The 22,529-nt window shown below is 44.3% G+C and overlaps 1 protein-coding gene across 1 annotated transcript in view; it reads right to left on the minus strand.

Moving 5' to 3' along the window:
* TENM4 (teneurin transmembrane protein 4) overlaps window positions 1–21,346 on the minus strand; it is a 315,526-nt gene extending 294,180 nt beyond the window's left edge. Inside the window, exons 1-2 of the mRNA XM_081327781.1 lie at window positions 20,680–21,346; window positions 12,180–12,449 (exon numbers count right to left, since the gene is read on the minus strand). Coding sequence (XP_081183907.1) covers window positions 12,180–12,449; window positions 20,680–20,902 — 493 coding nt within the window. The 5' untranslated portion in view covers window positions 20,903–21,346. The remainder of the gene's footprint in view (window positions 1–12,179; window positions 12,450–20,679) is intronic.
* Window positions 21,347–22,529: the final 1,183 nt, after the last annotated feature.

The following is a 22,529-nucleotide window of genomic DNA, read 5'->3' on the forward strand; positions in this document are numbered from 1 at the left end:
TAAACTAAACTAGAACTAGACTAAACTAGACTAGAACTAAACTAAACTAGACTAAACTAGATGATACTAGAACCAAACTAAAGTGGAGTAGACTAAACTAGACTAGACTAGACTAGACTACAACTAAACTAAACTAAACTAGACTAGACTAGACTAAACTAAACTAAACTAAACTAAACTAGAACTAGACTAAACTAGACTAGAACTAAACTAAACTAGACTAATAAAGGGCGGTATATAAATAAATAAATAAAGGGCAGTATATAAATTCAATAAAATTCAAATTCAAATTCAAATTCCCTCCCTCTCCCTTTCTCTCTCCCTTCCTCCCTCTCTCTCTCTCCCTCTCCGCCATCTCCTTGTTCCCTCCCTCTTTCCCTCTCCTCTCTGTCCCTCTCCCTCCCCCTCCCTCCCTCCCCCTCCCTTTCTCTCCCCCTCCCTCCCTCCCTCTCCCTCCCTCTCTCTCCCTTCCTCCCCCTCTCTCTCTCCCTCCCTCTCCCCCATCTCCTTCTTCCCTCCCTCTTTCCCTCTCCTCTCCGTCCCTCTCCCTCCCCCTCCCTCCCTCCCCCTCCTCTCTCTCTCTCTCTCTCTCTCTCTCTCTCTCTCTCTCTCTCTCTCTCTCTCTCTCTCTCTCTCTCTCTCATTTTCTGCCATCATCTCAAGTCTCCTTGAGTTTCCTACCAAAATGGGGTTCTTTCAGGACAGAATTTGCCCAACAAACTAACACACTCACTCAACACAAACCCTTCGCAAATTAATTCCACAGGTGGTCATCCGATCTGCTAGGAGATAATTGGGAAGGTTACCTCCAAAGGTCAATGACAACCTACACAATGGTGACCTCACCTCTCAGGTTTAGAGCGCTGATGTTGAGCATATTTAACAAATCACCTCGGAAGAGGCTGGACGGATCAATAATCTGCGGCAACTTTGGAATGTTGATAAGATCGTCTCCTGAAAGTATGCAGAGCCTCCGAAGTGTCAATCTCTCTGAACAGTAAGTGTCAATCTCTCTGAACTTCTTTCATTTAATCAAAAGTTCCTAAAGAGGCACTAAGCAAGATCAGCTGAAAACAGGCCAGCAATTAAACATCCTCCGAAGCTCCAACAATATACAGGTGGTCCTCAACGTATGACCGCAAGGGAGCCCAAAAAGTTCTTTTGTGAAGTGAGTTTCGCCCCATTTTACGACCTTTCTTGCCACGGCTGTTAAGTGAATCACTGGAGTTGATAAATTAGTAATCCGGTTGTTCATTGAATCTGGCTTCCCCTTGGACTTTGCTGGTCAGAAGGTCTCAAATGGCGATCACGTGACCCCGGGACACTGTGACCGTCATAAATATGAGTCAGTTGCCAAGCTTCTGAATTTTAATCACATGATCACGGGGATGCTGCAAAGGTCGTAACTGTGAAAAACGGTCATAACTCTTATTTTTTAATGGCATTGTAACTTTGAATGGTCACTAAATGAATTGTTGTAAATCGAGGACTGCCTGCATTTACATGGAAAAGTCACTCCGGTATCAATGAAACTGTCCAAGTCAGTGGGTTTCAAATGGGTTTCAAAGAAGTCGAAGAAAAGTACAGGTCAAAAGTCCTCGACTTACAATTAATTTAATAATTTAATAATTTAATTTGTATACCGCCCTTCTCCCGAAGGACTCAGGGCGGTGAACAGGGCAATACATAATAAAAAACAGGATACAAAAATTAAAAAGTAATTAAACAACAATGCCCGTAATAAATTAGTACATAATTAAAAGTTAAAACCGATTTATAAAACCCAACCCTATCCCATCAGGCCAGGCCAGCTTGTTCAAAAAGAAAGGTTTTGAGATCGCGCCGGAAGGAGCAAAGATCGGGCGCCATCCGGAGCTCAACCGGCAAGCGGTTCCATAGGTCTGGCGCGCCCACAGAGAACGCCCTCCCCCTGGGGGCCACCAATCGACATTCCTTGATCGGAGGCACCCTGAAGAGGCCCAATCTGTGGGAGCGCACTGGACGGAGGGAAGTTGACGCCAGCCGCAGGTGTTGCCATAGGTAATCCGGACCCATGCCATGTAGGGCTTTGTAAGTCATCACTAACACCTTGAACCACACCCGGAGGGCAACCGGCAGCCAATGCAGCTCGCGGAGCAAAGGTGTAACATGGGAGTATCGGGAACCCCCCAGGACAACTCGCGCGGCTGCATTCTGCACCAGTTGAAGTCTCCGAGTGGACTTGAAGGGCAGCCCCATGTAGAGAGCATTACAGTAGTCTAGACGAGAAGTCACGAGCGCATGAGTGACTGTACGCAAGGCATCCCGGTCTAGATAGGGTCGCAACTGGCGCACCAGGCGAACCTGGGCAAAGGCCCCCCTAGTCACAGCCACACAACAGTTCATTTAGTGTGTCAGAGCGTGCACAGTCTTATTGCACTGAGATAATCCAGGGGTAAACACAGTAAACAGTGGTTTGTATTAAATGGTGGTTTATCTTACACTATCTACAATATCATACACCAAGAACAACATACGTACACGTGCTAATACAGCAGGATCCAACAAGCCACAATTACAGCAGGAAACGGAAGAGAGAGAACACATCAGCAGAGCCTTCCCTTTATACAAAGGCTCTTAAAGAGACACAGACCCTGCTGAGTCATTCTCATCACTACATTCCATCTTACATCTTACATTACACAAACTGGTTAGCTCTGGTTAGCTGTTAAATCAATACCTGGACATAGTGACTGTTTGAGCAGCGCTGAAAAAAGTGACATAGGGACATTTTTCACACTTACAACCAATGTAGCAGTCACATGATCAAAATTCGGATGCTTAACCACTGACTCATATTTACGACGGTTGCAGCGTCCCGGGGATGACGTGATTCCCCTTTTACGATCTTCTGACAAGCAAAGTCAATCAGGGAAGCCAGATTCACTTAGTAACCATGTCACTCACTTAACAACTGCAGTGATTCAATTAACAACTGTGCCAAGAAGGGTCGCAAAATGGGGCAAGGTTCACTTAATGACAGTCTCACTTAGCAGCAGAAATTTTGGGCTCAGTTGTGGTCGTATGTTGAGGACCAAGTGTAACTTGTGGAAAAAGTCAATGCTTCTCCATGAAGCTGATCATGTGACCCCCGGGACATTGCAGTGGTCATAAGTGTGAGTTAGTTGCCAAGCATCTGAATTTTGATCACGTGACCCTTGGGGTTGCTGCAAACGGTCATAAGTGTGAAAAGCGGGCATAGGTCTATTCTTTCAGTCATGTTGTAACTTTAAATGGTCACTAAACGGACTGTTGTAAGTGCTGTGAAGGATTTTGATATCTGCTCCTCTTTGAAAAGACAGTTTCAGGTGAACTCCAAAATTGGTTTGACTGTTTCCAATTGTCTTTTATGAAAAACTCTAGACTTTAGAAAGAGGGCAGAGAAGAGCAACAAAGATGATCAGGGGACTGGAGGCTAAAACATATCGGGGACGGTTGCTGGAATTGGGTATGTCCAGTTTAATGAAGAGAAGGACGAGGGGAGACTTGATAGCAGCCTTCCAGTATCTCAGGGGCTGCCCCAAAGAAGAGGGAGTCAAGCTATTCTCCAAAGTGCCTGAAGGCAGGACAAGAAGCAACGGATGGAAACTAATCAAGGAGAGAAGCAACCTAGAAATAAGGAGAAACTTTCTGACAGTGAGAACAATTAACCAGTGGAACTCCTTGCCTCCAGAAGCTGTGAATACTCCAACACTGGAGGTTTTTAAGAAGAGACTGGACAGCCATTTATCTGAAATGGTATAGGGTTTCCTGCCTGAGCAGGGGGATGGACTAGATGACCTCCAAGGTGCCTTCCAACTTTATTGTTGTTGTTGTTATGGTGATTATGATTATATTTAAAAAAATCAAATGTTTTATAGCTTCAGCCTTATGCATTTTATCCTAAGAGTCACGGTCACTAGAATGAGACTTACTGCTCCTCTCTTTAAAAAAAATGAAAGCCCTATTCTTAGAAATACGCCACACACATGCTAAACTTGCTCTCTGCCTTTAATTTTTCAAACTGGCACACATACACCAAAACAATTTACAAGTTGCAATATAAATTAAAGACCAAGGGAAATAAAACTCATTTACAACGAATCTGGCACAGATAATTTGATTTCAGAAACACCGAGAACGCAGAAAGAGAGCAAATACAGTAGCTTTCCTTTATTAATAGTAATTTTATTCAAAATTACAATTAAGGAGAGGCGAAGTGAGGAAAGGATAAAAGAAAAATAGTGCAGAAAAGAAAAAAACAAAAGAATAAAAGAATAAAAATTACAGCAAGGGGAAGAAAGGAAAAGAAATAGTATATACCGGTCGTCCTCAAGTTATAACCGTTCATTTAGCGACCGTTCAAAGTTACAACGGCACCGGAAAAAAGGCACTTATGACCATTTTCACACTTATGACCATTGCAGCATCCCTATGGTCACATGATCAAAATTTGGATGCTGGTTTGTATTTATGTCAGTTTGCAGTGTCCCGGGATCACGTGACCCCCCCTTTTGTGACCTTCTGACAAGCAAAGTCAAAAGGGAAGCCTAAGTTAGCGTTACTACTTTAATAAGGGTAGCGATTTACTTAACAACCGAGGCAAGAAAAGTTGTAAAGTGGGGCAAAACCCACTGAGCAAATGTCTCACTTAGCAACATAAATTCAGTTGTGGTCGTACGTCAAGGACTACCTACAAAGAAGTGACTTTCCCTTCTTCATCAAAAAAAAAGTATAAACAATTTTAGTAACCTAGCAACTTATGGCAGAAAGTGAAGAGGAACTGAAGAGCCTCTTGTTGCGGGTGAAGAAGGAGAGTGCAAAAGTTGGGTTGAAACTAAACATTAAGAAAACCAAGATCATGGCATCTGGCCCTCTCAATTCCTGGCAAATAGATGGGGAAGAAATGGAGGTAGTGACAGATTTTATTTTCCTGGGCTCCAAGATCACTGCAGATGGGGACTGTAGCCAAGAAATTAAAAGACGCTTGCTCCTGGGGAGGAAAGCCATGGCAAATCTAGACAGCACACTAAAAAGCAGAGACATCACCCTGTCAACAAAAGTGCATATAGTCAAGGCTATGGTCTTCCCAGTTGCAATGTATGGCAGTGAAAGCTGGACCATAAGAAAGGCTGAGCGCCAAAGAATGGAGGCCTTTGAACTCTGGTGCTGGAGAAGACTCCTGCGAGTCCCTTGGACTGCAAGGCGATCAAACCGGTCGGTCCTAGAGGAGATCCACCCTGACTGCTCTTTAGAAGGCCAGATCCTGAAGTGGAAACTCAAATACTTTGGCCACCTAATGAGAAGGAAGGACTCACTGGAGAAGAGCCTCATGCTGGAAAAGATTGAGGGCAAGAGAAGAAAGGGACGACAGAGAATGAGGTGGCTGGATGGTGTCCCTGAAGCAGTAGGCGTGAGCTTAAATGGACTCCAGAAGATGGAGGAAGACAGGAAGGCCTGGAGGAACGTTGTCCATAGGGTAGCGATGGGTCAGACACGACTTTGCAGCTAACAACAACAAGCAATTTATCTTCAAATACAGCCTTTCCACATCCTGTCTCTTATCTGTCAAGAAATCCTTAAAGCCTCTTGGTTCAGTCTGATAAGCAAAAACCCATTAAGGGTTATTCACAATAACAACTTGTATCTATTTTAACCTTGATCAGATAGACTAACTTTATATTCCTTCCTCCTTCTACTTAACAATCTTGACCTTTGGTCCCTTCAAATAAGGTCGTAACACCGGATTTCTTTCCTTTTCCCTTTTCCTTTATCTCTTCTAACCCAAAGGGGATTTTTCAAAAGGCCACTGGACCTTGTTGTTAAATGAATCCGGCTTTCCCCCATTGCTGGTCAGAAGGTCAGAAAAGGAGGTGACGTAAACGTGATCACGTGAAGTACTAATACCACTTTACAAGGCCTTGGTAAGGCCACACCTGGAATACGGCATCCAGTTTTGGTCACCACGATGTAAAAAAGACGTTGAGACTCTAGAAATAGTGCAGAGAAGAGCAACAAAGATGATCAGGTGACTGGAGGCTAAAACATATAAAGAACAGTTGCTGGAATTGGGGATGTCTAGTTTAATGAAGAGGGACGCGGTGGCTCAGTGGGTTAGGACGCTGAGCTTGTCGATCGGAAGGTCGGCAGTTTGGCGGGTCGAATCCCGAGTGCCGCGTAACAGAGTTGAGCGCCTGTTACTCGTCCCAGCTTCTGCCAACCTAGCAGTTCGAAAGCACGTCAAAATGCGAGTAGAAAAATAGGGACCACTCCGGTGGGAAGGTAACAGCGTTCTGTGCGCCTTTGGCGTCTAGTCATGCCGGCCACATGACCACGGAGACGTCCTCGGACAAGCGCTGGCTCTTCGGCTTTGAAACGGAGATGAGCACCGGCCCCTAGAGTCGGAAACGACTAGCACGCGTGTGCGGGGGAACCTTTACCTTTACCTTTAGTTTAATGAAGAGAAGGACAAGGGGCGACATGATAGCAGTCTTCCAATATCTCAGGGGCTGCGACAAAGAAGAGGGAGTCAAGCTATTCTCCAAAGCGCCTGAAGGCAGGACAAGAAGCAACGGATGGAAACTAACCAAGGAGAGAAGCAACCTAGAACTAAAGAGAAACTTCCTTGACAGTTAGAACAATTAACCAGTGGAACAACCTGCCTCCAGAAGTGGTGAATGCTCCAACACTGGAGGTTTTTAAGAAGAGACTGAAATAGTATAGGGTTTCCTGCCTGAGCAGGGGGTTGGAGGTCCCTTCCAACTTCTTCTTCTTCTTCTTCTTCTTCTTCTTCTTCTTCTTCTTCTTCTTCTTCTTCTTCTTCTTCTTCTTCTTCTTCTTCTTCTTCTTCTTCTTCTTCTTCTTCTTCTTCTTCTTCTTCTTCTTCTTCTTCTTCTTCTTCTTCTTCTTCTTCTTCTTCTTCTTATTATTATTATTATTATTATTATTATTATTATTATTATTATTATTCCCGGGACACTGCAACCGTCGTAAGTACATGCCAGTTGCCAAGTGTTTGAACTTTGATCATGTGACCCTGGGGATGCTGCAGGGTTGTACATTGGAAAAACAGCCATGAGACTCCTTCCCCCCCCCAGTGCTGTTATAACTTCGAACAGCCATTAAACAAATGGTTGTCAATCAAGGACCACTTGCAATGATTTTAAATAGCGTTGAGGGTCTTCAAAGTCCCGACCTGCTTTAAATTTTAGTCGTAAACCACACCAATGGCTTTCAGTCACGGCTGAAAGGCAGAACTGGGTTCCACAAGACGATTAGTGTTGCGTTCGCACACAAGATTGTGCTCCCTTGACCCGTGGCAACAGAATGAAAAGTTACAAATTTGGAAAGCCTTTGTCGCTCTGATGCAATTTCTCGGCCTTTCTCACCCGGTGCTAAAATCTCATAAGTTGATTGATGGAGGATTCGGCAAAGACAAGTGGATCAAGTCCCTCACGCAGTGCACAGGCACACTATGAAATTTTATTTATTTGATTTTCATGGGCAGAAAAACCAAAAGCTGAACTCTGGGGGATTTTACGGCTGCAGTGATTAAGACCGGGTGGAAATGGGGTTTCAAAATGGGCGAGCAAAGAAACAAGGGGGGGCCTTGTAATTTTTGTAAGGCGATGTGTCCCCTGCACGGTGACGAGGGACAGCGCTGAAAAAGTCACCTTTCTCTCTGAGAATGAAGGGAAAAATGGATCTGTCCATAAGAATTTTTCAGAAATGAATCAGAATAGAGCTGGAGGGGACCCTGGAGGTTTTCTAGTCCAGCCCCCTGCTTGAGCAGGAGGTCCTATACCATTCCAGACAAGTGACTGTCCATTTGTTTCTTTGCATCATAAGGAGCTTCATTGGGGTCCATGGGAACTTCGAACAGTGGCTAGGTGGCCCGTCGTAAGTAGAGGACTACTTGTAGTGTTGACTGCCTGCTAAACACAGGGACATCTTTGAAACAGAATGAGACACGTGAATAGATAATACCGGCCATTCGTTTGTTATTTGGCATTATGGCAGAGGTTTGTGGAATCGAAAGCAAGGTGGATGACCGCCACTATTTCTCTGGTACAGATTTTATTTTCCTGGGCTCCAAGATCACTGCAGATGGGGACTGTAGCCAAGAAATTAAAAGACGCTTGCTCCTGGGGAGGAAAGCCATGACAAATCTAGACAGCACACTAAAAAGCAGAGACATCACCCTGTCAACAAAAGTGCATATAGTCAAGGCTATGGTCTTCCCAGTTGCAATGTATGGCAGTGAAAGTTGGACCATAAGAAAGGCTGAGCGCCAAAGAATTGAGGCCTTTGGACTATGGTGCTGGAGAAGACTCCTGCGAGTCCCTTGGACTGCAAGGCGATCAAACTGGTCGGTCCTAGAGGAGATCAACCCTGACTGCTCTTTAGAAGGCCAGATCCTGAAGCTAAAACTCAAATACTTTGGCTACCTAATGAGAAGGAAGGACTCACTGGAGAAGAGCCTAATGCTGGGAAAGGTTGAGGGCAAGAGAAGAATGGGACGACAGAGAATGAGGTGGCTGGATGGAGTCACTGAAGCAGTAGGCGTGAGCTTAAATGGACTCCAGAAGATGGTAGAGGACAGGAAGGCCTGGAGGAATGTTGTCCATAGGGTCGCGATGGGTCGGACACGACTTCGCAGCTAACAACAACATTTCTCTGGAAAAGATCTGGAATTATGGAATCACTTTGGAGAAAATACGTTCAATCCATCCGATGTCCCCAGATTCAACTTTTCAGTGGCAAATCAGCTGACAGAGTCAACCTAGGAATTCAGTTCCCAATCGCTGTGATCTAAATGAGTGAGTTGAATACATCGGATATTGCGAAGAAATTGGCAGCAACAACAGAGAATCTAAGAATGCAGAGAGAACAACAGAGATGATTAGGGGACCGGAGGCTAAAACGTATGAAGAACGGTTGCAGGAATTGGGTATGTCTAGTCTAATGAAGAGAAGGGCGAGGGGTGACATGATCCAATATCTCAGGGGCTGCCCCAAAGAAGAGGGAGTCAAGCTATTCTCCAAAGCTCCTTGAAGGCAGGACAAGAAGCAACGGATGGAAACTCTCATCAAGGAGAGAAGCAACCTAGAACTAAGGAGGAATTTCCTGACAGTTAGAACAATTAAATCAGTGGAACAGGTTGCCTCCAGAAGTTGTGTGTGCTCCAACTCTGGAGGTTTTCAAGAAGAGATTAGACAGTCATTTGTCTGGAATGGAATAGGTTGAGCGGGGGGGGGGGTTGGACTAGAGGACCTCCAAGGTCCCTTCCGATCCTATTATTCTATGTTCCCCTTCAAGCGCGTAAATCCCAAATTCTTGAAAGTACCAAGTCATAAAAGTGTCGGAGAGGCTCGGAATGCACAGAACCGGAATTCAATACCGATTATTTATTTTGCATTAAGAATGAGGAAACCACAACGAAAACCGCTGACTTTTTAACCTGCTCAGGAAGAAAAGTGGGCTTTAATGATCCCCATTAAAATCTACTCTTGATGGCAGCTGGATAAAACTTCATATTGACCAGAGCTAAAGTATATACATTCTATCGATACGCCCAGCAATTAATATTGATCGATAAACATATCCGGTAAGCTATCGCACGCCTTTTGCGCTCACTCTTTGCAGAAATTCATCTTGGCTGAAACGTTTGGTCCTCAAAGTGACTTTGTGAGCAGTTTCCAGAATCCACAGTGGTAATTCTTTGTTCCACAGCGATAATTCTTTTTCCCCAGTGCTGTGGTAATTTTGAACGGTCGCTAAACGAACGGTTGTAAGTCAAGGACTGCTTGTAATTTGTGTCATTTGCGCCCTGATATCAGGGCATGCATCTCTGCCATTATCTGTGACAAAAATCAGCGACCACAAAAGCTAATGTGATCCTGGGCTGTATAAACAGAGGCACAGAATCAAGATCACACGAAGTAATATTACCACTTTATAAAGCCCTAGTAAGGCCACACCTGAAATACTGCAGCCAGTTTTGGTCACCACATCACAAAAAAGATGTTGAGAGTTTGGGGAAAAAATTCAGAGAAGTGCAACTACATACGACGAACGGCTGCGGGACTTGGGTTTGGCTAGTCTAAAGAAAAGGAGAAATAGGGGAGACATGAATGATAGCAGCGTTCCAGTATCTGAGGGGCTGCCACAAAGAAGAGGGGGTGTCATGTTATTCTCCAAAGCACCAGAGGGAAGGACGAGAAACAATGGTTGGAAACTGATCAAGGAGAGAAGCAACCTGGAATTAAGGAGAAACTTCCTGTCAATGAGGACAATTAACCAGTGGAACAGCTTGCCACCAGAAATCGTGGGCGCTCCATCACCGGAGGTTTTTAAGAATAGACTGGACAGTCACCTGTCTGAGACGGTATAGGTTCTCCTGCTTGAACAGGGGGTTGGACTAGAAGACCTCCAAGATCCCTTCCAGCTTTATTCTATTCTATTCTATTCTATTCTATTCTATTCTATTCTATTCTATTCTATTCTATTCTATTCTATTCTATTCTATTCTATTCTATTCTATTCTATTCTATTCTATTCTATTCTATTCCATATTTTCTATTCTATTCTATTCTATTCTATTCTATTCTATTCTATTCTATTCTATTCTATTCTATTCTATTCTATTCTATTCTATTCTATTCTATTCTATTCTATTCTATTCTATTCTATTCTATTCTATTCTATTCTATTCCATTCCATTCTAAAAATCAAACTACAAGGTATAAGAGGAAGTGAATCACTTCTGATATTCTCTTAACATCACTCAGATGGTCTCCTGGCCTTTTCAGAGTGGCCAACACACAACATTTTTTATTAAGGAATAGACCAGATGCCATTGTGTATCAGCTTCACTCTTTATGCCCTAAAGAATTGATGATCTAAAGTTCCAGCACTGTCTCCATAACTGCAAGACATCTCTGCGGTGGAAACAACAAGGATGAAGTGACCTTCAAGTTTTTCATAAAAGATGAATGGCTCAAAGTGTGCACTTGCTTATGTGTGTGTGTGTGTGTGTGTGTGTGTGCTTGTGTGTCACCTCTGTCCCTTTAGAGAGCCAGCAGATCTATTTACACAGACAGTGGGAGTCAATCAGAATTGCGTTTTGGGAACTCGGTAGAACATCATTTGAAAAGAGAAATATCCATTCAGAGATAAAGGCCGGGGACAACAGAAAAGGAGAAGTTTGAGCAGGAGAAATTTATTAGCATCCTTCTTGAAATTGTTGTTTGGATATAGCCCTTCCCCTGAGCCCATAGGGCATTTAAATCCACTAGTATTTTTCCGGTCAGTTCAAAACATGAGTCTTTCAGCCATTGACAGCTAAATATTTTGGGTCACAACACAAAAGGATTATTTTTTAATTAATTATTTTTTATAAAATAACATTCTTCAGTATTTAGCAAACAGCATGTTGTCTGGATTCAGGTATTTAAAAAACAATCCGTAATAATTAGTTTCTATGTTTTCATAATCAATATGTTAGTTAACAATATACTTCTTAAATCTTCTCTTCACCCGATAGTCTTCTTCTTACTAATACCTATTTAATGTTACATAGTACATATCACGTTCCTTTCTCTCTAACTCATTTTTCTAGCCACTGATAAAATTATTTTATTTTATTTTCAATGTCAATCTGTCCATTTCTGCAAATCTAAAATTTTCTTAATTAATTCTTTGTCGGCAGATTTTCATTTTTCCAATATACTATTCTTGTTGCAGTGAATACATGTAAAATTAAGTATAGACGTTCTTTCTCATAGTTTCCTACTACTATGCCTAACAAAAACAATTCTGGCTTAAAATCTATATGTTTTCAGTCATTTTCTCTAACCAGGACGTGCCCTTTTTGACGGGAATTATGCCTTTTCTTCCTCCGTTTGTCCGCAACTCACATCAAATGTGCCAGAGGTATAACCAAACAACTGAATCACTCATACACACACACCGCACGCAAAGACACAAAAGGAACAGAAATGGGTGAAAAGCAGGACATCCCTCGTGAAAAAGTCAAAGGGATGGCTGCAACCATGGGATGGCAGCCACCATCTTGATTTTTTGGATGAGAGAAAGATCTCCGTTGCAAAAAAAAGCCCCCCCCACACACACAACGGAATCCGGCTGACGCTTTTTCTTACCTGTCTCCGTGTTGTCGTGTTCTGTATCTGTTAAGGTGAGGTTGGAATTGGCTCTGCTGGATAAACAGGAGCTACGGCCGGACTTGGTGCTGCGGGCCCACAACCGCACCGGGTGCTCTGGTGACATGATGGCGTCCGTTTCCGTATCGGCGTCGGAGCCAGCGCTGATGGAGTAGCTGCCGTGGGGCAGTCCTAAGTCAGTCCGGTATAAAGTCCCATGGGGTGGCGAGACATCTTCAAAGCCCAGTTCTTGTAAAGAAAAGTTGGTTCCTGGACAGGAAGAAGAACTCAAAGCATTAGGTGACCATGTCTATGGAGGTTCTCCATCATCCAAGTCATGGTTGTCCCGAAGACGCTTTTTCAGGAGGCAACTGGACTTTCTTTTTTCTCTTTGAAGACGTTTCGTTTCTCATCCAAGAAGCTTCTTCAGGTTCTGACTGGGATGGTGGGAAATGGAAGGATTTATATTCCTTGCAGATAGCTGGTCATTTGCCTTCTTTTAGAGAGCTGTTGAGGCCACTTGGAGGTTTATCTGTGTCCTCAGGGTCACCTGAGTGCTGCAAATGGGTGTGGAGCCTCCTTGGAACTGCAGAAAGGACTACGTTGTAGACAGGAAATAGATGATGTCATATCCCTCCCCCTCTGTTGAGAGACGGGTGTTCAACCTGGACCTAGATAGCCTCTTTGACCACTCTTTCAAACCAGCGGTCCTCTCTGTCCAAAATGTGGACTTTGCTGTCTTCGAAAGCAAAAACTCCAGGTGACCATTTGCACTGTTCAGGTGACCCTGAGGACCCGGGTAAAGCTCAAAATGGCCTCAATGACTCTCAGAGCGAGTACTAATGACCAGATGACTGCAAGGCGTATAAATCCTTCCATTCCCCATCATCCAGTCAGAGCTGAAGAAGCTTCTTGGAGGAGAAGTGAAAGGTCTTCAAAGGAAAACCAAGAAAGTCCACTTGCCTCCTGAAAAAAAAAAGCACCTTTGGGATTAGGTGACCATCTGTAATCAGAGATGGCACAGAAGTTCGTGTTTCCCACTTCTTGCGATATTTAACTGCATCAAGAATGAGAACCACTTAAACGTGCAGATTGGCTGAAGTTGAACTGATCAAGCGCCCGTTGGTTTAAGCGATGCGTTCTCCATCCACAGTCCCTCTAAACACGGACACTTGTAAACCCAGCTATTTTGATTAAAACAAGGAAAATGTCATTATTTATTTATTTATAAAATAAATCTTATTTATTTAGTCATCCATTTATTTATTTATTTATTTAAAGGTACATACAGCTAGTGGTCAGTTTACAACAGGGGTGTTCAAACTGCAGGCCTGTGGGCCGGATGTGTCATCTGGAAGCCGCACCCACCCCATTGCCGGCAATGGCAAAACTGTCCCGATACGTTGTGCGATGTCACGTGACGTTGCGAGTTTGACATGTCTGGTTTACAACCATTTGTTTAGTAAGGGTTCAAAGTTACAAAGGAAAAATGTGACTTATGACTGTTTTTTTCACACAACGGTTGCGGCATCCCTATGGTCACCCGATCAAAGTTCGGTTCCTATTTACGACGGTTGCAGTGCCCCGTGATCCCCTTTTTGCGACCTTCTGACAAGCAAAGTCAATGGGGGAAGTCAGATTCGCTTACCCACCATGTTCCTCACTTAACAACTGCCGTGATTCACTTAACAACTGTGGCAGGAAAGGTCGTAAAAGGGGGGGAGAAGCACACTTAACAAATGTTTCTTAACAAATGTTTCACTTAGCGGTGGAAATTTTGGGCTGTTGTGGTCATAAGTAGAGGACTACATGTATACAGTGGTGGGATTCAGCTGGTTCGCACTGGTTTGGTAGAACCGGTAGCTAAATTTTGCTGCATTTGGAGAACCAGCTGGCTTCCAGAAGTCCAGTCTAGGCCTGGGAGGCCTGGAGGCCTCCCAAGCCTAGGACGGTGCACCGGAAGTGCGTGGATGCCACTTCCGGAAGTCTGTTCTAGGCCTCGGAGGCCTGGAGGACGCCTCCCAGGCCTAGAATACCCCACCGGAAGTGTGTGGATGCCACTTCCGGAATTCCGTTCTAGGCCTCGGATGCCTGGAGGAGGCCTCCCAGGCCTAGAATACCACACCGGAAGTGCGTGGATGCCACTTCCGGAAGTCTGTTCTAGGCCTCGGAGGCCTGGAGGAGGCCTCCCAGGACTAGAATACCCCACCGGAAGTGCGTGGATGCCACTTCCGGAAGTCTGTTCTAGGCCTCGGATGCCTGGAGGACGCCTCCCAGGCCTAGAATACCCCACCAGAAGTGCGTGGATGCCACTTCCGGAATTCCGTTCTAGGCCTCGGAGGCCTGGAGGAGGCCTCCCAGGCCTAGAATACCACACTGGAAGTGTGTGGATGCCACTTCTGGAAGTCTGTTCTAGGCCTCGGAGGCCTGGAGGAGGCCTCCCAGGCCTAGAATACCCCACCAGAAGTGCGTGGATGCCACTTCTGGAAGTCTGTTCTAGGCTTCGGAGGCCCAGGCCTGCATCGAATAAGAGAACCGGTTGTTCAGGAATTTGAATTCCACCACTGCCTGTATAGTGGTCCCACTTATAGCAGTAACTCGGAAGGGTGTATGGAAGGTTAAAACCACACACCAATAAAATGATTCAGGGGTCCCAACTAACTAGCCAAGGGCTACTGCCAGGCAATAAACACTCTCCATTTGCCATAAAAAGCAACGATTAAATTAATGGATCAATCATCTAGCAGAGATCATTCATGTTTGGAATCCATAATACCTGCGGGAACAGGCAGGTTTTGAAATGGCTGAAGCCTTCCATATTTGGGTCCATTTGCACGTCTGTGGTAATGCTATTCCCCCCAAGGCAGGTACTGCCTGTTTTGTACATGTGTGCACCATCGCAACACACACACGAAAATAACAGAGCTCGCGTGGTTTTCTTCAGACCAAGAAGACAAAAAAACAAAAACAAAAACATGTTATACAGGTAGTCCTCAACTTATAATGGAGCTCCAAATTTCCATTGCTAAGCAAGACAGTTGCTCAGTGAGTTTTGCCCCGTTTTATGACCTTTTTTGCTAAGTGAACCACAGCAGTTGTTAAGTGAATCTTGTTTCCCGCATTGACTATCCTTGTCAGAAGCTGGCTGAGAAGATTGCAAACGGTGAACACATGACCCCAGGACACTGCAACCGTCACAAGCACATGCCAGTTGCCAAGTGCCTGAATTTGGACCACATGACCGCGGGGATGCTGCAATGGTCACTAAGTGTGAAAAATGGGCACCAGTCCCTTTTTCAGCCATGCTTTGGAGCTTTGATCACACTGTCCTGGCCTCAGTGTTGACCTTGCTGAAACACCTGGAGGCAAACCTGAAGGAAGCAAGGAAGTGACATAGCATTTTGAAATGCTGGGGAGCCCTTGAGGCTCCCTGAGTTTGGTGATTTTCTTGCAGACGTTTCATTACCAAACTAGGTAACGGCATCAGTGCTATGAAGGGAATGGGATTTGAAGAGGAGGAAGGGAAGGAGGAGAAGGAAGAAGAGAAGGACGGTGGGATGCTTGGTGCACTCTGAGCTTGGTTGTTTTCTTGCAGATGTTTCATGACCCAACTAGGTAACACCATCAGTGCTAGAAGGGAGTGGAGTTTGTGGAGGAGGAGGAGGAGGAGGACTGTGGGGTCCTTGGTGCTCTCTGAGCTGGGTGGTTTCCTTGCAGACATTTCATGACCCAACTAGGTAACATCATCAGTTCTAGAAGGGAGTGGGGTTTGTGGAGGAGGAGGAGGAGGAGGAGGTGGTGGTGGAGGAGGAGGTGGAGGAAGAGGACTGTGGAGTCCTTGGTGCTCTCTGAGCTTGCTTTGTTTTCTTGCAGACGTTTCATGACCCAACTAGGTAACATCATCAGTGCTAGAAGGGAATGGGGTTTGTGGAGAAAGAGGAGGAAGAGGAGGAGGAGGAAGAGGACTGTGGGATGCTTGGTGCTCTCTGAGCTTAACTGTTTTCTTGCAGACATTTGATTACCAAACTAGGTAACATCATCAGTGCTAGAAGGGAGTGGGGTTTGTGGAGGAGGAGGAGGAAGAGGAGGAAGACTGCGGGATCCTTGGTGCTCTCTGAGCTTGATTGCTTTCTTGCAGACGTTTCATTACCAAACTTGATAACATCATCAGTGCTAGGTTTGTGGAGGAGGAGGAGGAGGAGGAGGAGGAGGAGGAGGAGGAGGAGGACTGTGGGGTCCTTGGTGCTCTCTGAGCTTGCTTTGTTTTCTTGCAGACGTTTCATTATCATACTAGGTAACATCATCAGTGCTAGAAGGGAGAGGGCTTAGCTGTTATGTTTATATACTAGTAGTGGCTTGCCATCAAGCATAAAGAGCATCAGGGACTCTTCGGTTCAGCCCCAAGCTATAAATATTATACTGTTGAAGGAGATATTGTATTGTTGAAGGTAGAAAAAGGGGGTTGATCCAAAACACACATACACACATACAATATGCCAATCAGCTTTTGGAAACTATAGCTAGTACAGAAGAGGTAGGAAGGTGTGGGTGAATCATCCACCCGTTTAATTAACTAAACCAGATTGCCAATTGTTCCAATCTGTTGGAGAACACAAAAAGCAAGCAGAAAACCAATTAATCCAAGTAATATTTCTGGCTCTTGTTAAAAACAAACAGCTATTTTCAATTCATCACCTCATGGCTGAGCATAGGTTTGGACAGCCCATTGAACGTATAGAAAACTGAATTATCTGAAAAGCAGACACAGTGCTTCAACTAGATAGAATTAATCTCCCTCCCTCTGGAAACTTCATGTTTTTATTTGATCAAAAGTTCTACCGCCGCGTTGTTCAGGCCACGGGAGGAACAATGGCATGTACAATAACCCACAATGAGAACCTGCCCGTCATGGTGTCATCTCTGCACTCCAAATCCCATAACACTCTTATGAGGTAGGCTGGGTTGAGCAGATTGGTCTCAGATAAGCAAGGACTGATGATAATGGACTTGATCTTAGGCCTTTCTGAGGCTGATCCAGTACATTAATCAGAAGACCACATTGCTCTAGAACAGGAGTCTCTGAACATGGCACCTTTAAGACTTGTGGACTTCAACTCCCAGAATTCCTCAGCCAGCGTGCCTGGCTGATGAATTTTGGCAGTTGAAGTCCAGAAGTCATCAAAGGGCCAAGTTTGAAGACCACATTGCTCTAGAACAGGGGTCTCAGAACCTGGCAACTTTAAGACTTGTGGACTTCAATTCCCAGAATTCCTCACCCAGCTTTATACTGGCTAGGAATTCTGGGAGTTGAAATCCACAAGTCTTAAAGTTGCCAAGTTTGGAGAATCCTGTTCTAGAACATACAGCCAAGAAATAGAAATTAGTTTTACTTCCGGTTTCTGGGAAAACCCACCCATTGTGAACAATGGGTTCACTTAATGACGTTGGTGTTTGCTTAATGACACCCAACCCCCCAACCCCCCCTCAAAAAAAGTTGGTGAAATCGCATGTGGTCATGCGATGACCTGCTTAACAACCGGCATGACCTACAACTGTAATTCCACGCTCATTTATGGCCATTAGTTGAGGACTGCCTGTATTTATTTTTCTTTTCTTTTTTCTTTCTTTCTATCTCTCTCTTTCTTTTTTTGTCAAATTTAGAGACCACACATCTTACTTACAGAGTATTGCTTTCCTTCCTTCCTTCCTTCCTTCCTTCCTTCCTTCCTTCCTTCCTTCCTTCCTTCCTTCCTTCCTTCCTTCCTTCCTTTCTTTCTTTCTTTCTTTCTTTCTTTCTTTCTTTCTTTCTTTCTTTCTTTCTTTCTTTCTTTCTTTGTCAAATTTAGAGACCGCACATCTTACTCACAGAGGATTGGAATTTAATATGCTTAAATGGTGTAGATAAGCCAGAGATAAAGAAATTGTCTTAGTCATGAAAGCCGGCTGGGTGGCTTTGGGCCAATCACCAGGTGACAGTGAGTTCTAGTCTTGCCTTAGGCATGAAATCCAGCTGGGTGACTTTGGGCCAGACCCTCTTTCACTCAGCCCAACCTATCTCACAGGGTTGTTGTGGAGAAAACAGGATGAAGATATAGTTAGACATGTTCCCCGCCTTGAGTTGTTTGTAAAAATAATAAAGGCGGGTAATAAATAAATAAATAATTTAGAGGAAAAAGCTCAGAGTTGTGGAAATTTCAATAGGAACCACCAACCTTTTTCTTCTTCTTCTTCTTTTTTTTAGGGTGTTCATTAACACAAAGTCCTCCTAGAAAATCTATGTCTCTCTTTCCTGGGACTTTCAGCATCCTCAACTGAAGTTTGAGTTGCTGTTTAGGAGAAAAAATCCTCCATCCTCTCTCGTTCCTTTGAGTTTCCTGTTTCCTTCACTCTCTCTTCACAATCTCTCACACCTAGATGGCAGCAGCTGTCTTCACTAAACTGTCTGTCTGTCTCTGCCTCTCTCTTTCCAAAACATTTTTATTGCTTTTCTGTACCTATACAAATGCAGGTAGTTTTTGACTTACAACCACAAACTGTGGTTTCTGTTATTAAGTGAGGCAGATGGTGAGTTTTGCGCCCTTTTTATGACTTTTCTTGCCACGTGCATTCAGTGAATCACTGCAGTTGTTAAATCAGTTAACATGGTTGTTAAGTGAAACTGGCTTCCCCATTGTCAGAAGGTCGCAAAAAGGGATCACATATCTCCATGGACACCGCAACTGTCATAAATGTTAGTCATCACCATCCAAATGTAAACCACACAGCTATGGGGAATTTAAAATCCAAACAAGAGATGGAAAATCAAGGTATTGATCTATCATGCAAGTTAGATACGATAAAGATGTCAAACTGTATGGATTTTATAAAGAACAGACTTTGTTTGATCAGACATTATTAACTTCTGATGATAAATTAGTTAAGAAAATCTCTAACTTTTTATTGACTTTGAAAATGGAAAATGAACAAGTTAGAGAAACAATGACAACACGGGCAAAGAATTTTGGATATCATATAGATTTAGAAAAATGACAAAATTTGTGGGGGGAAAATTATAAATTGACAATGTCAACTTCTTACAAAGAAAATTTATATAAAATGTGTTATAGAGGGCACTTGCCACCAGCAAGATTAGCAAAAATGTTTAAAAAATATGTCAAATAGATGTTGGAAATGTAAACACAAGTCGGGTACTTACTATCATGTATGGTGGACATGTGTTAAAGTAAAGAGGTATTGGACAAAAATGCACACTTGGCTAGAAAAGATGTTGGGAAAACATGTAGATTTTAAACCTGAACTTTTCTTATTAGGTATAATGCCAGAAAAGATTGATAAACAAAGTATATATTTGATTTTACATGTGATAACAGCAGCAAGAATCATATTCGCACAACACTAGAAAAATGAAGAAATACCACCCAGAGGAAGAAACAATTTAAAAAAAATACTAGAATGTGCGGAAATGGACAGACTTGCTTTGAGGTTGAAAGAAAAAGAAGAAATAGAATACTTTCAAACGTGGGACTTATTTTATCAATGGCTGGAGAAAAGGATAAAGGTTTAGGAATTAAACTTGTATTAGCGAATGATAAACTCAGGCAACATGATTGTTGAAGAAGTACTGCTGAATTGTATGAAAAAAGTAATAAAACCTTTGTAAAAAAAATAATCACGTGACCACGGGGATGCTGCAACGGTCGTTAAGTGTGAAAAATGAGTCGCTTTTTCCCAGTGCCATTGCAACTTTGAAGGGTCACTAAGTGAACCGTTGTTAAGTCGAGGACTATTTATATCTTTTTAACGAGGCAAGTAGTTGCTTTAGTTTGGCGAGATTTCTGTCCATAGATGAGGAACAGTTAAGGCAGGGGTAGGCAGCCTTGGCTCTTTTATGACTCGTGGACTTCAACTCCCAGAATTCCTCAGCCAGCATGGCTCAGCTTGGAAACCTCTCCCTTTCCCCTCAGTGTGGCTGGCTGAGGAATTCTGGGAGTTGAAGTCCACAAGTCATGAAGGGCCAAAGTTTTCCCCATGCTGGCTGAGGAATTCTGGGAGTTGAAGTCCACGAGTCATGAAGAGGCCAAAGTTTTCCCCATGCTGGCTCCGGAATTCTGGGAGTTGAAGTCCACTAGTCATGAAGGGGCCATAGTTCCCCCATGTTGGCTGAGGAATTCTGGGAGTTGAACTCCACAAGTCATGAAGGGCCAAAGTTTCCCCCATGCTGGCTGAGGAATTCTGGGAGTTGAAGTCCACGAGTCATGAAGAGGCCAAAGTTTTCCCCATGCTGGCTCCGGAATTCTGGGAGTTGAAGTCCACGAGTCATAAAATAGCCAAGGATGCCTACCCCTGAGTTAAGGAAACTGCTAAGAAGTAACTCCGCACGTCTTTCTAGATTTGGGGACCCCCACAATCGTGGCTTCTTTAATCTTCTCAATCAGACACGCCACAGGCCGGCTATTAAAAAGAAAATGCTGCTTTATTGGTTTGAGTAGCTCCCACCTACCTGATCGACAGTACTCATCTGCTTCTTGGGGTACCATGTCTTTAACCCGATTGCCGTAGATCATTCTGGAATCCTGGTCATAAGCTTTCAGAGTCTCGCTGGAGCTATATGACTTCTGGGGGATTTTGCTGTCCTCGCTCTCTGCGGAGGAGCTGGTGTAGCGGCGTTCAGCATCGCAGCGTTTGGTCAAAGAACGGTACGGCTTCCTGTCTTTCACATCCATGGCCCTCTGATCGGTCTCTTCCACGTCAACGAAACGGGATCCGGGAGGCAATCTGATCAAAATGTCCTGGAAAAGTGAAAGTCACAGCTGAGGCTGGTGTTGTAGCAAACATCATGCATCTAAGATACTTCAGGAGGCAACTGGACTTTCTTGCCTTCTTTTTTTTTTTTTTAAGACGTCTCACTTCTCTTCCAAGAAGCTTCTTCAGGTTCTGACTGAATGGTGGGGAGTGGAAGGATTTATACTCCCTGCAGACAGCTGGTCATTTGCATCCTTTTAGAGACTCGTTGAGGCCACTTGGAGATTTTCTGTGTCTTCAGGGTTGCCTGAGTGGTGCAAATGGGCGTGGGGGGGGTCTCCTTGGAACTACTGAAAGGATCGTGTGTGGAGCTGTGCTTTCTGCAGGATGATTCTGCAGTTCTACAACACAATCCTTTCAGCAGTTCCAAGAAGGCTTCACACCCAATTGGACCACTCAGGTGACCCTGAGGACACAGATAAAACCTCCAGGTGGCCTCAAGGACTCTCTAAAACAGAGGTGTCAAACCGTTGGCCCACGGGCCGGATGCGTCATGCCGAAACCATGCCCACCCCAGCTCCGGCAATGGGGAAGAAGTTGAGATACACTGCGACATGTCACATGACGTGGCGGGTTTGACACCCCTGCTCTAAAAGGATGCAAATGACCAGCTGTTGGCAAGATATATAAATCCTTCCATTCCCCACCATCCAGACAGAGCTGAGGAAGCTTCTTGGATGAGAAGCGACATGTCTTCAAAGAAAAAAAGAAAGAAAGTCCAGTTGTCTCCTGAAAAAAGCACCTTTGGGACAACCCTGACCTGGATGACTGAGAATCTCCATAGACAATTCATCTAAGAAGGTTAATTACATCCATTAAGGACCATTGATCCATGATGTTCACCAACTGAGAGCCCACCAGCTCAGGCACCAAGCCAGAAAGCAGGGGGCTGTGAGTTCTAGTCCTGCCTTAGGCATGAAATCTAAATGGGTGACTATGAACCAACCAGCAGGAGACGATAAGTTCTAGTCCTGCCTTAGGCAGGAAATCTGGCTGAGTGACTTTGGCCAATCAGCAGGAGGCAATGAGTTCTAGTCCCGCCTTAGGCATAAAATCTGAATGGGTGACTATGAACCAATCAGTAGGAGAGGTTGAGTTCTAGTCCCGCCTTAGGCATGAAATCTAAATGGGTGACTATGAACCAACCAGTAGGAGACGATAAGTTCTAGTCCTGCCTTAGGCAGGAAATCTGGCTGAGTGACTTTGGCCAATCAGCAGGAGGCAAGGAGTTCTAGTCCTGCCTTAGGCATGAAATCTGAATGGGTGACTATGAATCAATCAGCAGGAGACGTTGAGTTCTAGTCTCGCCTTAGGCATGATATCTAAATGGGTGACTATGAACCAACCAGCAGGAGACGATAAGTTCTAGTCCTGCCTTCGGCACGAAATCTGGCTGAGTGACTCTGGGCCAATCAGCAGGAGACTGTGAGTTCTAGTCCCGCCTTAGGCATGAAATCTGAATGGGTGACTATGAACCAATCAGCAGGAGACGTTGAGTTCTAGTCCCGCCTTAGGCATGAAATCTAAATGGGTGACTATGAACCAACC

Source organism: Vipera berus (assembly GCF_964194415.1).
Source record: "Vipera berus genome assembly, chromosome: 4".
In the NCBI taxonomy this organism is placed as follows: domain Eukaryota; kingdom Metazoa; phylum Chordata; class Lepidosauria; order Squamata; family Viperidae; genus Vipera; species Vipera berus.